Source organism: Sarcophilus harrisii, chromosome 6 (genome assembly GCF_902635505.1).
Source record: "Sarcophilus harrisii chromosome 6, mSarHar1.11, whole genome shotgun sequence".
Taxonomy (NCBI): domain Eukaryota; kingdom Metazoa; phylum Chordata; class Mammalia; order Dasyuromorphia; family Dasyuridae; genus Sarcophilus; species Sarcophilus harrisii.
Genome location: NC_045431.1, coordinates 35,505,130 through 35,519,299, shown reverse-complemented (window position 1 = coordinate 35,519,299; position 14,170 = coordinate 35,505,130). Strand labels below are relative to the sequence as shown.

The 14,170-nt window shown below is 39.5% G+C and overlaps 1 protein-coding gene across 2 annotated transcripts in view; it reads right to left on the bottom strand.

The window, feature by feature from the left end:
• Positions 1-440: 440 nt before the first annotated feature.
• SLAIN2 (SLAIN motif family member 2) overlaps positions 441-14,170 on the bottom strand; it is a 48,417-nt gene continuing 34,687 nt past the window's right edge. The window contains exons 7-9 of one of the 2 annotated variants that reach the window (XM_031942994.1): positions 11,654-11,731; positions 5,210-5,531; positions 441-3,672 (exon numbers count right to left, since the gene is read on the bottom strand). In XM_031942994.1, coding sequence (XP_031798854.1) covers positions 3,606-3,672; positions 5,210-5,531; positions 11,654-11,731 — 467 coding nt within the window. In that variant the 3' untranslated portion in view covers positions 441-3,605. The remainder of the gene's footprint in view (positions 3,673-5,209; positions 5,532-11,653; positions 11,732-14,170) is intronic. The other variant, XM_023506000.2, reaches the window with a different exon arrangement.

Genomic DNA, 14,170 nt, shown 5'->3' with positions numbered 1-14,170 from the left:
CCCTTAGAAGCAGATCTTCCTTCATATATTTTCATTTGATAAAATAAGCGCTGAAGCAAGTGACTACACCCGGCCATAGGAAATGGGGACAAGTCGGTCGGATAACGTGCGAGGGGGAGCCGCCCCTCCAGGGAGTTGAAAGGAAAATGTTAGATGGGAAAACCAGACCCGGCAAAGGGACCCGCAGTGGCGCCCAGCGGTGGGGCGAGGCCTGGAGCGGGGCTTCCGACCTCGCCTGCGGGCACCTTCCTAGTCTTAAATCTGTGCTATTAATGACGCAGGAAACGAAGGGCAGCAGCAGCATCTTTGAAGCCGACAGGTTACATTCGGACACGACTTGGATTTGTGTTCGATTCAAAAGAGTGGGGGAATCTTTCTTACCTGCTGTTCAAGTACTGATGAGACACTTGCAAAAATGACTATGCATTTACCAGTGAGCATTACGGTCAGGCTGTTTATTAAGGAGACAACATTTACAAGTTAGTCTATAGAAATGTCTGCAAATCAAACTTCATGTGATCTAAAAGGACCATGCATAATGTCAAAAATGGACACCTGTACAGTCAATTCGATAAAAAGTTAATTTAAACATACATATTCTAGGATCATACTACAGATACACATATCCAGGGGCCACATACATACCCAATTAGATTTCTTTGAAAATGTATAAAAGTGATAAAATCGGTATGGAAACTGGTTGATATTAACGTTAAAAATTCTGTGACAATTATGAATGGTCCCCGTTGTATTACTATTTTTTACAAAATGTGATTCGAGGGTCTGATAGACTGAAGAAAAAGTCAACCCTTAAGAGTGTTTTATATTATACAAATAGGTTTTATAGAAAAATGATCCAGCAAATGCTTAAGAGTTAAGAATATTTATATTTTCTAATTTTTACACTTTTTATTAACACACTTACAAAAAATAACATTCAAACACTGGAAAAATTAAATAACTTTGGAAGCAGAGCTCAAAGCTTTCTGCTTACATATAAGTGACAATTCAGAGCTGTTGGCACAAAAAAAAAATCCACATTCATAAAACCCCTTACTACTATATATCAAACATAAGTTAAGTAAATCATAGGCACTAGTTTATCAAATCCACATTTCTTCCATAAGTAAGTCTAACCACAGAGTATCCTTAGATTTCCTCAAACAGAAAAATTGGCAGTGCACAAAGGCTTCCTAGTTTAAAAAAAAAAAAACAAAAAAAAACAAAAACCAAAAAACAATTTTTCTCTTCGGGAAACCAGAAGCCAAATGTCTGTGGTAGAAGAACAGCAGGTAAAAAGTTTGCTTTGCCAAACCAGAGTTCAGAATACCTTTGTACAAAATAAGTGATGAAGTACTTGAATTTAAAAATATATATTTTCAGATGCAGCCATTTAAAAACAAAGTTAAATAACCTGAATATTCCTTTTGAAACTTATTTTAAAACTGAAAGATTAATGTTTCTCCTAATAGATCGATTAAAATTCCTATTCGACTGCAGCATATTTTCTTGCAATGTTGCATTGAAAACAGGCCTGTTTTTATGGCAATAGCTAGATCTTTCACTTATATGCTTCTAGAATTAAGTGACATCACCTGTGTAGATGTGAACGCTACAGCTGGCCCGTGTTAACAAGGTGCTCAGAGGGAAAGTCCGTGGTAGTACAAGGTTGTGGAGTTACAGAAAAGCCTTGCTGCCATTTGTCCTCGAGTCTTCGTCCCGAAATCTATCTTGTGACCGTGTCCTAGGAACAGGGAGTCCCGTCTACCTTAGTATTAGAATATAAGCGGGTTACACGGCAGGGCAAACTACATGGAGTCAGTGTGCGAGTATATAAGCGTCATCTGAGCGTAGACAGGACTTGCTAGTTTCCTTCTCTACTTTCTTTGCCTCTGGCACATAATATTTCATCTTGTGGTATTCCTATGCTACCATGGTACTCTATCACTATTAAAAATTCAGTAACTCACTGGTACTAAAAGGATAAATTTCTTCTTGTTTTAAGTGATCTGACAATTCCCATCGATATTGTGGGTATTATAAAATGGGGATTTTTACAGTGTATTTCACCCTCTTTTTTAACCCTTAAAAACTGAAGGCTATGCCCAAAGATTCACTTGCCTACAAGTCCTCCCACTCCTATTTCACGTACTTCGGCCAGCTTATTTCTTTGCTTAACAGACACAAGAACTTATGTTTGGTTATCTAAATCATTTTTAGGCTACCAAAGTCCCAGTCTTCTAAAATTACTGGGAGGAAAAAACAGCTTAAAAAACAAACCAAAAAAGTTTCCCATAAAGCAGTTTTGCCTGGCGATCAGATAGGTGAAACCATTGAAGGTGTAGACAAAGCGTAAATTTGATAGCCATGGTATGGGAAGGTTTAACATTTTGTAAACATATGCAGCAGGTTTCAAAATGTTAGCAATTATGCAAAAACAGATATAAGGCAGAATACATCTTCTAAGGGACAACGTCTCAAAAAATTCTGAACATAAAAAACAGGATCCATTCGGCAAGCTATTTTTCATATCATGAAACACAACTATGTGGGTGTCATTTGGTATCGACAGTACAACTACCATGTCCAGAGATTTTGTTGTGTAAGTGCATAGATTTTTCCTTAGCTGTTATTGTCTACAGTTTTGTTCCAGGCTGTAAGCACTGAGGTGTGAGAATCAAGATGAATAATACAGTATGACTTGCTCTTTTTCTATCATCAAGGAAACCTGCTAATAATACAACTACCAAAATTACCTCTCCGTCCTGTAATAGTGAACAACATGTTAACCAGCTGGCTTCGATAGCGAAGGTCATCTTTCCTGAGCCAGGAATTATGAAGTTTGGAAAGATGTACAACTGACATTAAGCCCTTTTGGCAACAGAAACAAAATTCGGATGTCGATGCAACATGTGGGATGCAGGAGAATACGAACTCATGGTGGTGATTTATGTTAGCTACATCCACAACTTAGGATCACATAATGCCATGTCTACTAGGGTAAACCATCTCTTTAGTAAATCTCCAAAATAATTGCTGCAAGAGTTCTTTTAAATAGGTATTTTTACTTTTTTTTAAACCAAAATTTTTTTTCAATTTGTAATTTGAGTCCAAGGGAAAACACCACTTTAGACAATTGTAGTCAGAATATTAGTTCTCATTAAAACACATTTATTGGTGGGGAAAATGTATCTTTTTTTATACAGCTAAAGTAGGCTGATTGTTTTGGATAGCTCGAATCTACCGCATGTCTCGTGCACAAAGATGCACTCTGGGATGCAAATGGGCATTTCTCTTTGGCATCTGTAAGGTTTTTGCCCAGACATTGGCCTCGGTCGAATACTCAAAAATTAACTGGGTTCTCTAGTAAACAAAACTAAAAGTGATTCGATGGAGAATGATTGTATGATTACCAAACATAGCTGATGTTAAATGTCATTAAAGTGCTGCTTGATCATCTCTGTCAGTTTGTGCTAATTAAGACAGAGAGGGCTGGGACTTTACAAATCCCAAAGTCACGTCTGAAGAGTCTGCATATAAAGTTGTCTTTCAGTCTGCCGGAGGGACGTCCGTAAAGCCGCGGACCCTGCATTCTCCTCTGCTGGTCAGTAACAGCCGTCTTTCCAACTATCGTCTTTCATGCTACCATACGTTTTAGGAGCTGGCAATGATCTGAAACAAAACAGTACTGTGATTAGAAGTCGAAAGGCCATAAATGTCTGTCATCTGTTTGACCCGGCCTCTGCAGTCTGCCTTCCGCATCCACCGGTTAGGGCACAGAGCGGCAGCATCCCGAAGGCAGGCGAGTTCTCGGAAAGCTTTCAAGATAGAGGACACCCAATCTGCTGTCCTCTGCACATCTGTTTGGTGGTAGATCTGCCGCCACCTCCCCCGAGTAAGTAATGTCTCCATCCATTTGTAGCTTCCTCAGTCCATCTATCTACACCTCTTCCAGACTCAAAGAAGAGTAAAACAAAAGGTTATGGCGGCTCCCAATAGCCTTAGAGATTCCACCCAATTTATTAAAGAAGGAATGATATGGGTTAGAGAATAAGAATTAGAATCAGAGAATCAATAGATGACAGTAAAACATCACAACACATCCTGCAAGGGAAGAACAACGGTTGATTAAATGATTGCAATGCACTTTATGTGCCAGCCACCCGGCATAAATACAAAGCCAAAAGAACTGGAGAGATCATTGTCTCTTGCTGAAAGTGGAGTTATTCTTGAAGAGTAACAGGATTTAAAGGAGAGGAGTGAAAGTATTCTATGCACTGGGAATAAATGCACTGCAACAAAAGGATGCAGAGACAAGTGGCGTTTTCCCACATATAAGCCTAACACTGGAAGAGCTCGCCTGTAGAAGGCTTGAAATATCAAAAAAGACAACATTTGATTCCAGAGAGATTAGGGAGCTACTGGAGTTTCAGAAGGGAAGTTCTAGGGGCCCAGAATGACCTGACCCTATCATACCTGTACTTATCAGGAAGTGCTACTGAAGTCTAGAATAAAGGGCACAAGGGCCAGTGTTGTGGCTGAGAGAGTAAAAAAATGGGCACAAATATGAGACAGAGAAACAAATCAAAGACTTGGCAACTGAGAGGGGGTGGCAGAGCGAGGGATCCTGCTGGGGACATGCTAAGTATCAGATGGCTATGGGACACACACACAAAGGGGGGGTAGCAGGGCTCAATGGGATACACAGAAATATATTAACAAGAATTAAATCCATGGAAGCTGGTGAGACAAAATCCTTCAGAAAAGAGGATTATTAGTTAAATATTAACAAGCATTCAGAGGTAACACTTGGTGGGTATCTCATTTGATGAATAAAAGACAATTAGAGAGATAGAAGGTAAGAGTTCATTAGCAATCTGATATGGCACAAAAAATTTTCAAAATAAATAAGCACTTAACTGGGGAAATATTATGTAGTTCTTTAATTGAAAAATAGGATTTATTCTAACTTTTTCAAAATAAACAATGTGGAACAGCAGTGTCATTTTTTTCCAAATCGATGATCCAGTACTCATCTGCTGGAACATGTTGACAAGTTATTCTCAATCGTGCTGTAAGTTTAACTCCCAAAAATCTTTCCCAAAGCCTTTTTAAAGTAGGGCCCAGACTCCCAGGTTACTGGGGCCTTACCCTGCAGCCGCTGACAAGCTCCTGGGCACATGCCATCCCCACGCTCTCTTTCACGTACCTGCGAACAGGCTGTGCAAGCTTGCTGCGAGGCACTGGGATCCCCCCGGCCGAAGGGGCGCTGGGTCTGGGCAAGCTGCTCCTCATCCCTGGCGTTCCTGCGGGTCTGGTGAGGGTCGTGCTGTTGATGCTGCTGGCAGGGCTTGATGAGATCGCGTTCTGAACGCTGGGGGGCCCAGGGGAGGAATTAGTCTGAGGGAGGGGTGCCGCCTCTGGGCCCCCACCAACAGGGCCAGAACCATGATTATTAAAAGCTTTCACTGGCTGTCGGAGAGCCAAAGGAGATGGTGCTGCAGGGGAGCGGAATTTACTTGGAGAAGGTACTAGAGAATAATGATTTAAAAAAAAAAAAAAAAAAAAAAAAAAAGATTAAATTTCCATGTAAATCATTCTAACTCAATAGCTTTGAAAATCTAAAATTATTCCTCTTATTAATGCTAGGAAACCTAATATTTTATATTCTACAAACTTTATGGGATATCAGTGAACAACTTGTAATGTAGGGAGAGAAAGACCTATAATAAATACTAAACAGTGCCTTAATATATTTATCACGAGGTAGGTAATACAAGCAAACAGTTTATCCATCCACACCATTCTTGCCCAGGGTCATTTGGCTAAAAGAAGCAGAATCGACCCCACATCTTCCTGATTCTAAGTTCATGAATAGACACACATAAATTTTCTTCCCCCACATAAATATTTTACACCCCTCCTTACTCTATATACACAACAGGTGAAATAAAAGGAAGACTCAGGTTGTTTTCATATGACGCTGGGAAAGCACCTCCCTCTCTTGCAGCACCACCGTTAACTGGAGTCCCCAAGCCAAAGGACTAGGGATAAGGGCATCTTGCTACTTCTGAAGCTGCTCGCTGCCCTCCCACCCCTCTGCCCAGGAGACGCCCCTTATCTGGTTTTCTTTGCAAAGCAGCTCTTGGGGCTGCCCAGACTGATTCCAATTCCCTCCTTAATATGCTTAAGTCTTTAACAAGTGAAGTTAGCCTGGATTTCATTATTTGTGACGATCATTTCATTCTCAAGTCATTTTCTATAGCACCTCTGGGACCTCTTTATTCTGCAAGGTGCTTTGATTCCCTAAAACTCCCAGGTGTTGATCCCCAGGGACTCCTCCCAAAGTTCCCAGCACCCAATGGGAAGCCAATAAATATTTGACTAAGTGCATCTGTGCTCTCATCATTTGGGGAGTTTGCCTCCCAAACTGCCGTGGAGCCAAGGAATCTTTGATCACGGCTTCCCATCCTAGGTCTGTGGCAGAGAGGGGAGGAAGCTGTCACCCTGAATAATTCTTGCCATGTGTCCCGTTGCTTACTCCTCACCATTTGTAATTTTGGAAGACAGCTAAAGTCACTCAAAGGAGTCTTTGCAGAAGACCAAGTGCATGAAGAATTTCTAATGCCCAGATTTCAACATGCATCTCAGTGGACACCTTATAGAGCTTACCCAGCAGTGTGTACATCTGGGTCAGACCGTCCAGATGGACAATGAGTTGGGCCCAGAGTTGAACAAGAGATGGAGCGTGGGCTGAATTGCTTTCAGAAAATTAAAAGCTCCTTTACTGACCCCGGGCTTCCTGTGAAAGGAAAGGTCCATCTTTTTTAATACTACACTATATGGCAAGATATAGAATACAACTGTGTCTAAAGAATCAATTAACAATGAGTATCACACACACACATGCACCAAGGACCATAGAGAAGCACATGGTGGCTGTGAACAGGCTGCAACAATGTCATGTTCACAAATATAAAGACTAGGAAATAATTGCTCAGGGGAGTTTTGCTTATGAGATAGTCAAACAGAAAGTGAAAAATACCTAGTCTCTAGGTAGAATAACTTATTTTTTTAACAGTGTGTATATGGCTGATGTGATAAAGGGAATTAAGAGATTTCTGCAATTAACCTAAAGCAAATAGTAAATTCAACATTCTTTTCCTGTCTACCTTTAAATAAGGAAGTTACTAGGCCATTATGGAAACTAAACATAGGTAGAAATTTATACCCACATCTTCTAAATCAAGTTTTATTAACCTATAATGGCACAATTATGCCTCTAAATAATTACCAACCAGAACTACCCAAAATCCCTTTATCTTGGACAAAATGCAAAGTGGGCAAACTATGAACAATGAAAAATTCAAAAGATAAAGAGAAAAGAGCGCTTTTAAAATGAGGTTGCAGATTTGGGTTATGGGAGTCATTCTCCAAAGCTACCAGAATTAGCTTGTCCAACCCACTGACCTCCATTCAAATAGACTCTGCCCCATCTCACATCTTCAGCTTATTCAAATGACAAAAAAGTAACGGAGCACTATTGGTAGAGCTATATATCTGTCCACTCAATTACTACTTTAAAAAGGCTTTGGGAAGCAATTTGGAACAGTACTCAAAAGTCATTAACTACCTTAGGACCATCCTCTGATATTCTGTGTCCACTGATCTAGAAATACATTATTAGCTACAATTCTCCAAAGAATTTGAAAAAGAAAAAGGACCCTGTGGAACATGGCTTTCATAACAACCCTCTTGTGACAGCAAAGAATTTGAAAATAAGAAGCTGCAAAATGACCTAAGAATCAAAAAAACCTGAAAAAACTTAATAGGATGAATGAAATCCAAGAAAAATTTCTAGAACGACAACACTCAAAGAAAAATAACTTTCAAAAGACTCAACTGAACAATATAATGACTCACCACCCCAAACACAGCAATCCCATCTGCTAACAGAAAAGCAATGGCTGGAAGGCGCACACACACGGTTCAGGACGTGGATTTGTTTTGCTTGAGTAATTACTTTCCTGGCTCAAACTAACTTTTCCCATCTTCAGCTCTGTCTTGTCTTCCTCAAGGAGCTGCCCCACTGGAGACCCAACTGCAACTGGCCAATTGGAAAACACGGCTCCTTTTCTCTTTCCCTTTGTCCACACAGCACATCAGGCCCTTCCCTGTGGTTGCTCTGCTCAAAGACCTCCCAATATATGGGCCTTATGGGCTAGCACCGTGCCTTAAACCCAACTCACTTTGGGTCTCATTGACAGTCAGTAAGTCCAGGCCAAGCCCCAGATTGGCTCACAGTGAATGTCAACATCAGTTTCATGAGCAGGGCCTTCCCCTCCCAGATTAATTTTTTGGGGGTGGGGCGACAACTAGCTAAGAGGCCATTCTCAATCTCAGTTGTTGTCATTTCATTGGACCAATAGTCTTAATTACTGCTTGAGCCTTGCCTCAGTCCAACAGGTCAGGCTGGCCTCCCACCTTACCCAGGGTCACTCACTCCAGTTGTCCTGATCAATCCCTGGCCCCTGGACTCAGTGGAGGAGAACATGAAGCTGGTGACCTTGCCTAGCCTTCCCTCACTCAAACCCAATTCATTAGCACGTCAAGGTCCTCTTAAGAACAAAGGACAAACAATAACCTTGATATCACTCTTCCCATTCCACATCTGAGAACAGGGCAACTTTTATTTTCTTCTCTTTGCACCTCTGCCACACCCACCCACTGAGCACTGCATAACTGGCATCAAGAGTTCAGACACAGGGGGACTGGGGAGTTATATTCCTCCAAAAGAAAATAAGAGTGAAGTACTTGGTGAAGATGCTGGCGTGGGCCAACCAAGGGGGCAGAAGGCTGCACTCGAGAGCCATAGCTCATGAGCCAACATGACTTCTATACTAAATCTGGCTCCTACAAAGGGAGAAAAGCTGGAGATGACTATCAGGCTCCTGAAAGAAAGGGGAAACGCACTCCCCTCAAGCTGGAAAAGGCACAGCTCAAAACCCTGATGCTCTTGGGTTATCACTCCCCTAGATTTAACAAAGAAGTTGGGGATCGCAGAGGGAATTCTCAAGAACAACCTGGACAAGTGAGATGACTTTGGAACTAACCTGGCTCTCTATGAAATATCTTTTTATTCTTTGCAAATAAAAAGGTTAACTGGTGTTTTTAAAAATTAGTGCTAATAATATGAAGTAAAACATACAAACAAAATACTAAAAAACGTTTAATATGCAAAAGATGTAGATAGCTAAGGATCCTCCCTTCTACCACCTTGGCATTTTAAAAACCCAAAGGCCCTTCCTTCAGATAAAAGGCAGCCAAATCCAAATTCTAAGTCTAAGCAGTTCAAATTCAAGTCATATTCCTCAATAATGGCAGACCTATCCCACCCTCAAGACTGCAATCTGTTCTCCTGCACAAAAGGATCGATATTAACTTTTAAAATCACAAAGCCACTAGATAATCACTAGGATTTCTTATGAAGTCATATTCTAAATAAGCAAATGTTTCAACTAAGCTTTTCTTATGTAAGATAAACATAACTTTACCACATGTATACAAATTTGCAAAAATACATTTTAATGAAGAAAAATATAACCAAAAGTTTCAAATTTCCTTGACACCAATTTGCCCTTTAGGAAACATGCTAAATAAGCCTGCATGAGATTGAGTTTATTACTTTAAGGCAGCAGTTCTTGGAGTCTGGGTTCAGGGATCCCTATGAGTAGGATCATTATTCTTAATGTAATGTTATATATAAATAAAATATTATGTTACATATAAATAAAATATCCCATATCTCATATGTATCTTTCTTTGTCCAAAGTTTTGGATATGTTACTGAAGAAAGATTTTTTAGAACAGTTTTAATAGGATTAAGAAATAAATGTGAAAAGATAATTTATGTTAGTCAATGTTCAATATAATTAGCAAGATTCTAGGAAAAAACGAGAAGGGCAGTTACTTGATCTGAGAGAATGAAATGAAATCGAAACATCTCAAGAGTGAGAAGATTGGAGCTCTAGAAAAAATTTCAAATATGCATTTATTAATGACTGTATTAAATATGACGAGGAAAAATAACATCTAGGGAACAAGAGGATGTTAAGATCTTCAAAACAAAAGTGATTTTGTGAGCATATAGGACATAAGGTAAAAGGCAAAAATCAAGAGTACTACACCAAAAATAGATGAAGAAAAACAAAATGTTAATTCCATAACAAAAACATATCGGTAGAATTAGAAACTGTAGAAAACTTCTGTCATCAACCAACATAATCCCTCAAAAGTTACCTTAAATCTAGTTTCCAGTATTATTCATTATAAATCCGTCCTTTATAATTTCTTTAGTTTTTCTAATAAGTAATCTTTAAAAAAAATTAAACTGGATATCCCCAAAGTTTCATTTTTTCACTGGAATTCACTAAAATTGTTCATGCCCATTGTTCACAATTTAGCCTTTTTCCCTGACTTAAATCTGAATCATTTTAGTATTTTTAAGCACACAACCTTTTTCATCCTCCAGATCAGTTTTCCTTCAGTTGTACCTTCTATTTCATTTCATTTCATTTCAATTGGCTGTGTCCAATGCACTATGTATGCTACTCTCCGATTCATACTTTCTTCTCTACACTGCTAGAATATTCTTATGTAGCATATTCCAGTAAGGGAATAAATAATCTCTCGTTAAAATATACTTTTTACCATTCACCCTGAAATTTTTCCAAAGTCCAAATCTTCTGCCTTGTGTAGAACTCTGCTACTTCTCCTTTCAAGCAGCATCCTATTTGTTTCTTTGACTCTCTCATACAGTCCCACTATGTCTCTCATTTCCCCTCCATCCCCCCACCCCCCTTTTCTCCTCTCTCTCACTAAAAGTGGGCCACGGGGCAGTAGGAGCCTCAATGGATCTGGAATCAAAAGACCTTAGTTCAATTCATTTCTCTGCTACCTGATGTCACTGTTTAAGTTGCAATTAACTTTCTGAGTCTGTCTCTACAGACTTTTTATAAACAGCAATGATCTGGACAATATTACTTCTCAAATCCCTTTCAATTTAAGGTCCAAGATATTTTTTTTCTTAAGATGATATATCTCATCTCCTACCAGTTTAGAATGAAATTCTTGGTCTTTACAATCTCATCAAAATTTAGTATTTTCAAAAACTCAAAAAATTTCAGAATAAAGTTTTCCCAAAGATAACAGTTAATAAAACAATGATTTTGGCTGATTTTCTACTCACTTCCTCCTTAAAACTATTCTTAAACACCGCCCCCCCCCCCCATCTTTAAATATAAGCCCAGTATCTTTTTCTTAAGTGTACATATCACATTATTCATTCTCAAATGCTTATTTGATGCCATGTCCATCAACAAATGAAAATTTAATTTTTTTCCTATGGGAAGTGAAAATGCCAAATTCCATAATGTTAAGTGCCACATGGCACAGTGAGTAGCAACAATACATACCTCTGTAAAAAAATTCTCCTTCCTCTGGATTTATCCAATTGAGATCTTGTAACACTCTCTTATTTGAAAACATCTGTAGCTTGTCATTATGTTTATTTCTGAACTTAATATGTAAAAAAAAAGTGTAGTATTTAATTACCATGTGTTGAAACTTTAACTTAGGAAGAGGCTGTAGTTACCTCTTTTTGTAGATGAAGTTTGAAGCAACTGTTTGGCTTTGAGGGTAGTACGAGGCAAATTTTTCAGCCTTTGGGAAGCTGTTGAAAAATAAGTAACTGTAATTTTTGTTTGGAAGGATAACATCAAAGTGCATAGCTTCTGTAAACTTGAAAATTCAAAAATAAACTTGAAAATTTATCAAGGAACAGAAACTAGAAGAAGCATATATGTTAGAGTTCTAGAAGCAGAGGGATTTTTAATCGATGCTTGGTGTATTAATTGATGCTTGGTGCATTAGGATACAAAGGAAAGAGACTGAGAATCTTAGGTACAAAATGCAGGGTTTTAGCGACAGCTTCCTCTATATCAGAGAAAACCAAAATGCAAAACACCCATGAGAAAACAAATCACCAGCAGACATGCTATAGAATGCAAAAATACAAACACAAAACGGAAGTTTAAAGAGAGCGTACAAACAATATAACGTGGCCCAAAACAAATGCTGTGCTTGTTCAATGCAAAAAACAAAAAACAAAAAACAACAAACCAAAAAGCAAAAAAACCCCAAAAAACAAAAAGCCCCTCCCCCCCATCACTTATCATTTACAAAGCAATTATGTAAAGGAAGGGGGAGAGGGGATGCCTTGTGTTCAAAAACCAAAACCTCTCAACCAGAAGAACTTGGTCACATCCTATAGCCTACAGAGATGTTAGGCATTCCACTCCACTCTGGGCACTCAGGAGTCTCCCTAATCTCCTCATCCTTTGCCCATTCCCTACACAGACCCACTGGTGACAGCTTTTCTAAATCACAGGATGATCAGACCAAAGCCCAGCCTCCTCCTCTGACCTCATCATCTATTCCTCCCCACCAAGGTCCCTCTATCCAGACCAAAGGTCCTCACATGGTTCCCAACACGGGCCCCCGCCCAGTCTGCCCACCACTCTTAGAAGGTCTCTTCTCCTCTGACTCTTGCAAATTCAGCCCCAACACCACATTGGCCCTGGGCCCGCTGACTGGCTACCACGGCCTCTTCTCAAAAACCACCTTCCAATTATTGGGTATATTTCATAGATACTTCCCCAAAATGACAATCTCCTGAAGGGGCAGGGAGTGTTCACTTTTTTCCAAGCAGAGGAAGAACTTTTAAGTGCTTGTTGATCGACCCATCAATTCCACTGCCAAAACTTCTCTGAGAATTATTGATTACTACAAATTATGTCATTAACTAGGCCCCAACTTCTGTATTAGGAAAGGTTATCAAGTGAAGAGATCAAAATTAAACTAGAATTCCTCCTATTGAAGCACTAAGGATTACCCAGAACAAGATTCAAGAAATAATCTAGGGGCCCCCCCAGACTAAAGGATGACTCTTCTCTCACCTGTGGGACTACAAGGTTCCCTCCACAGGCTTAGGACTTGCAGCAACCAATAGTCGGGCAAAGCAAGTTAGGAAGTATTCCAAAGTTGTCACAGCATTCATTCAACAAGGGCATTGGTTCCAAATCTATCCTAGTAATAAAAGCAGCACAGGACAATGAAAAGAATATAAGCCTTTATATGAAGCAACCTAGACGTAAATCCCATTTCACGCACTTTGGCTGACCGTGACCCGTTTCCTCCTGTATGAAATGAAGACAATACTCACACTCCTAATCTCATAGGGTTTGTGTAAACAAGCATTTTGTAAAGCATAAACAGTATGCACAACAGTAATCCAGCACTGAAGCTCACTTGCAGTATCAGAAAGCTTCTTACTGGCACTTCTCAAAATAAGAATAAACATACACACAAAAATCATAGATCTTTGTATCTGCCATCAAAATCCAGCCAGACAGCATTAGTCATTACAGATCTGGAACCAAGAAACCAAGGTATGGCAACAAAAGGCAGGCCTGACATCCAGCTAGAATATTTGACATTTGCTATTGATTTAGACATATTTTACTTCAACCATTTTTTCAGCAGAATTAATATTTTGGTAAGTCAGTTAGATACAATTCTAAATGCTAAAATTTAACATTTTCTATAGGGTAGAGACACAGAGACAGTGAGATGCTGTGGAAAAACTGCTGGGCATATAGACCTGCCCCTAGTACTGTCCATTTCATGGAAATAACCAGCTCTCTGTTTTTCCTCCTAGTCAGAAAGTACCCACTGTGTGGGTGAGATTATGTACATCAGAACTACCTACTGTCAGCTGACTAGCATCATCCTCACCATCAATCTTTTATCTGGACCTGCGATACCACTGACGTATGGACTAGGTGGAAAATATTACTGCTAAGCAGGGTTTAAGGAGCTGTTCCTAAAGCCAAAGCGGATCAGCATCAGCCAGGGGAGCATATGCTTCAGCAATCTCAAAGCTCTCTCCTAGTTTCTAAATCAGTTTGGGAAGGTGCTGCCCTCTAGAGTATCAATAAATTATAGCTAATATGCGCTTACTATCTGGGGAATAGAATTATTTCAACTACCATTTAATTACTGGAATGGCTCGATGATTCTGATTTTTGAATACACCTAAGAAGCCTCTGCT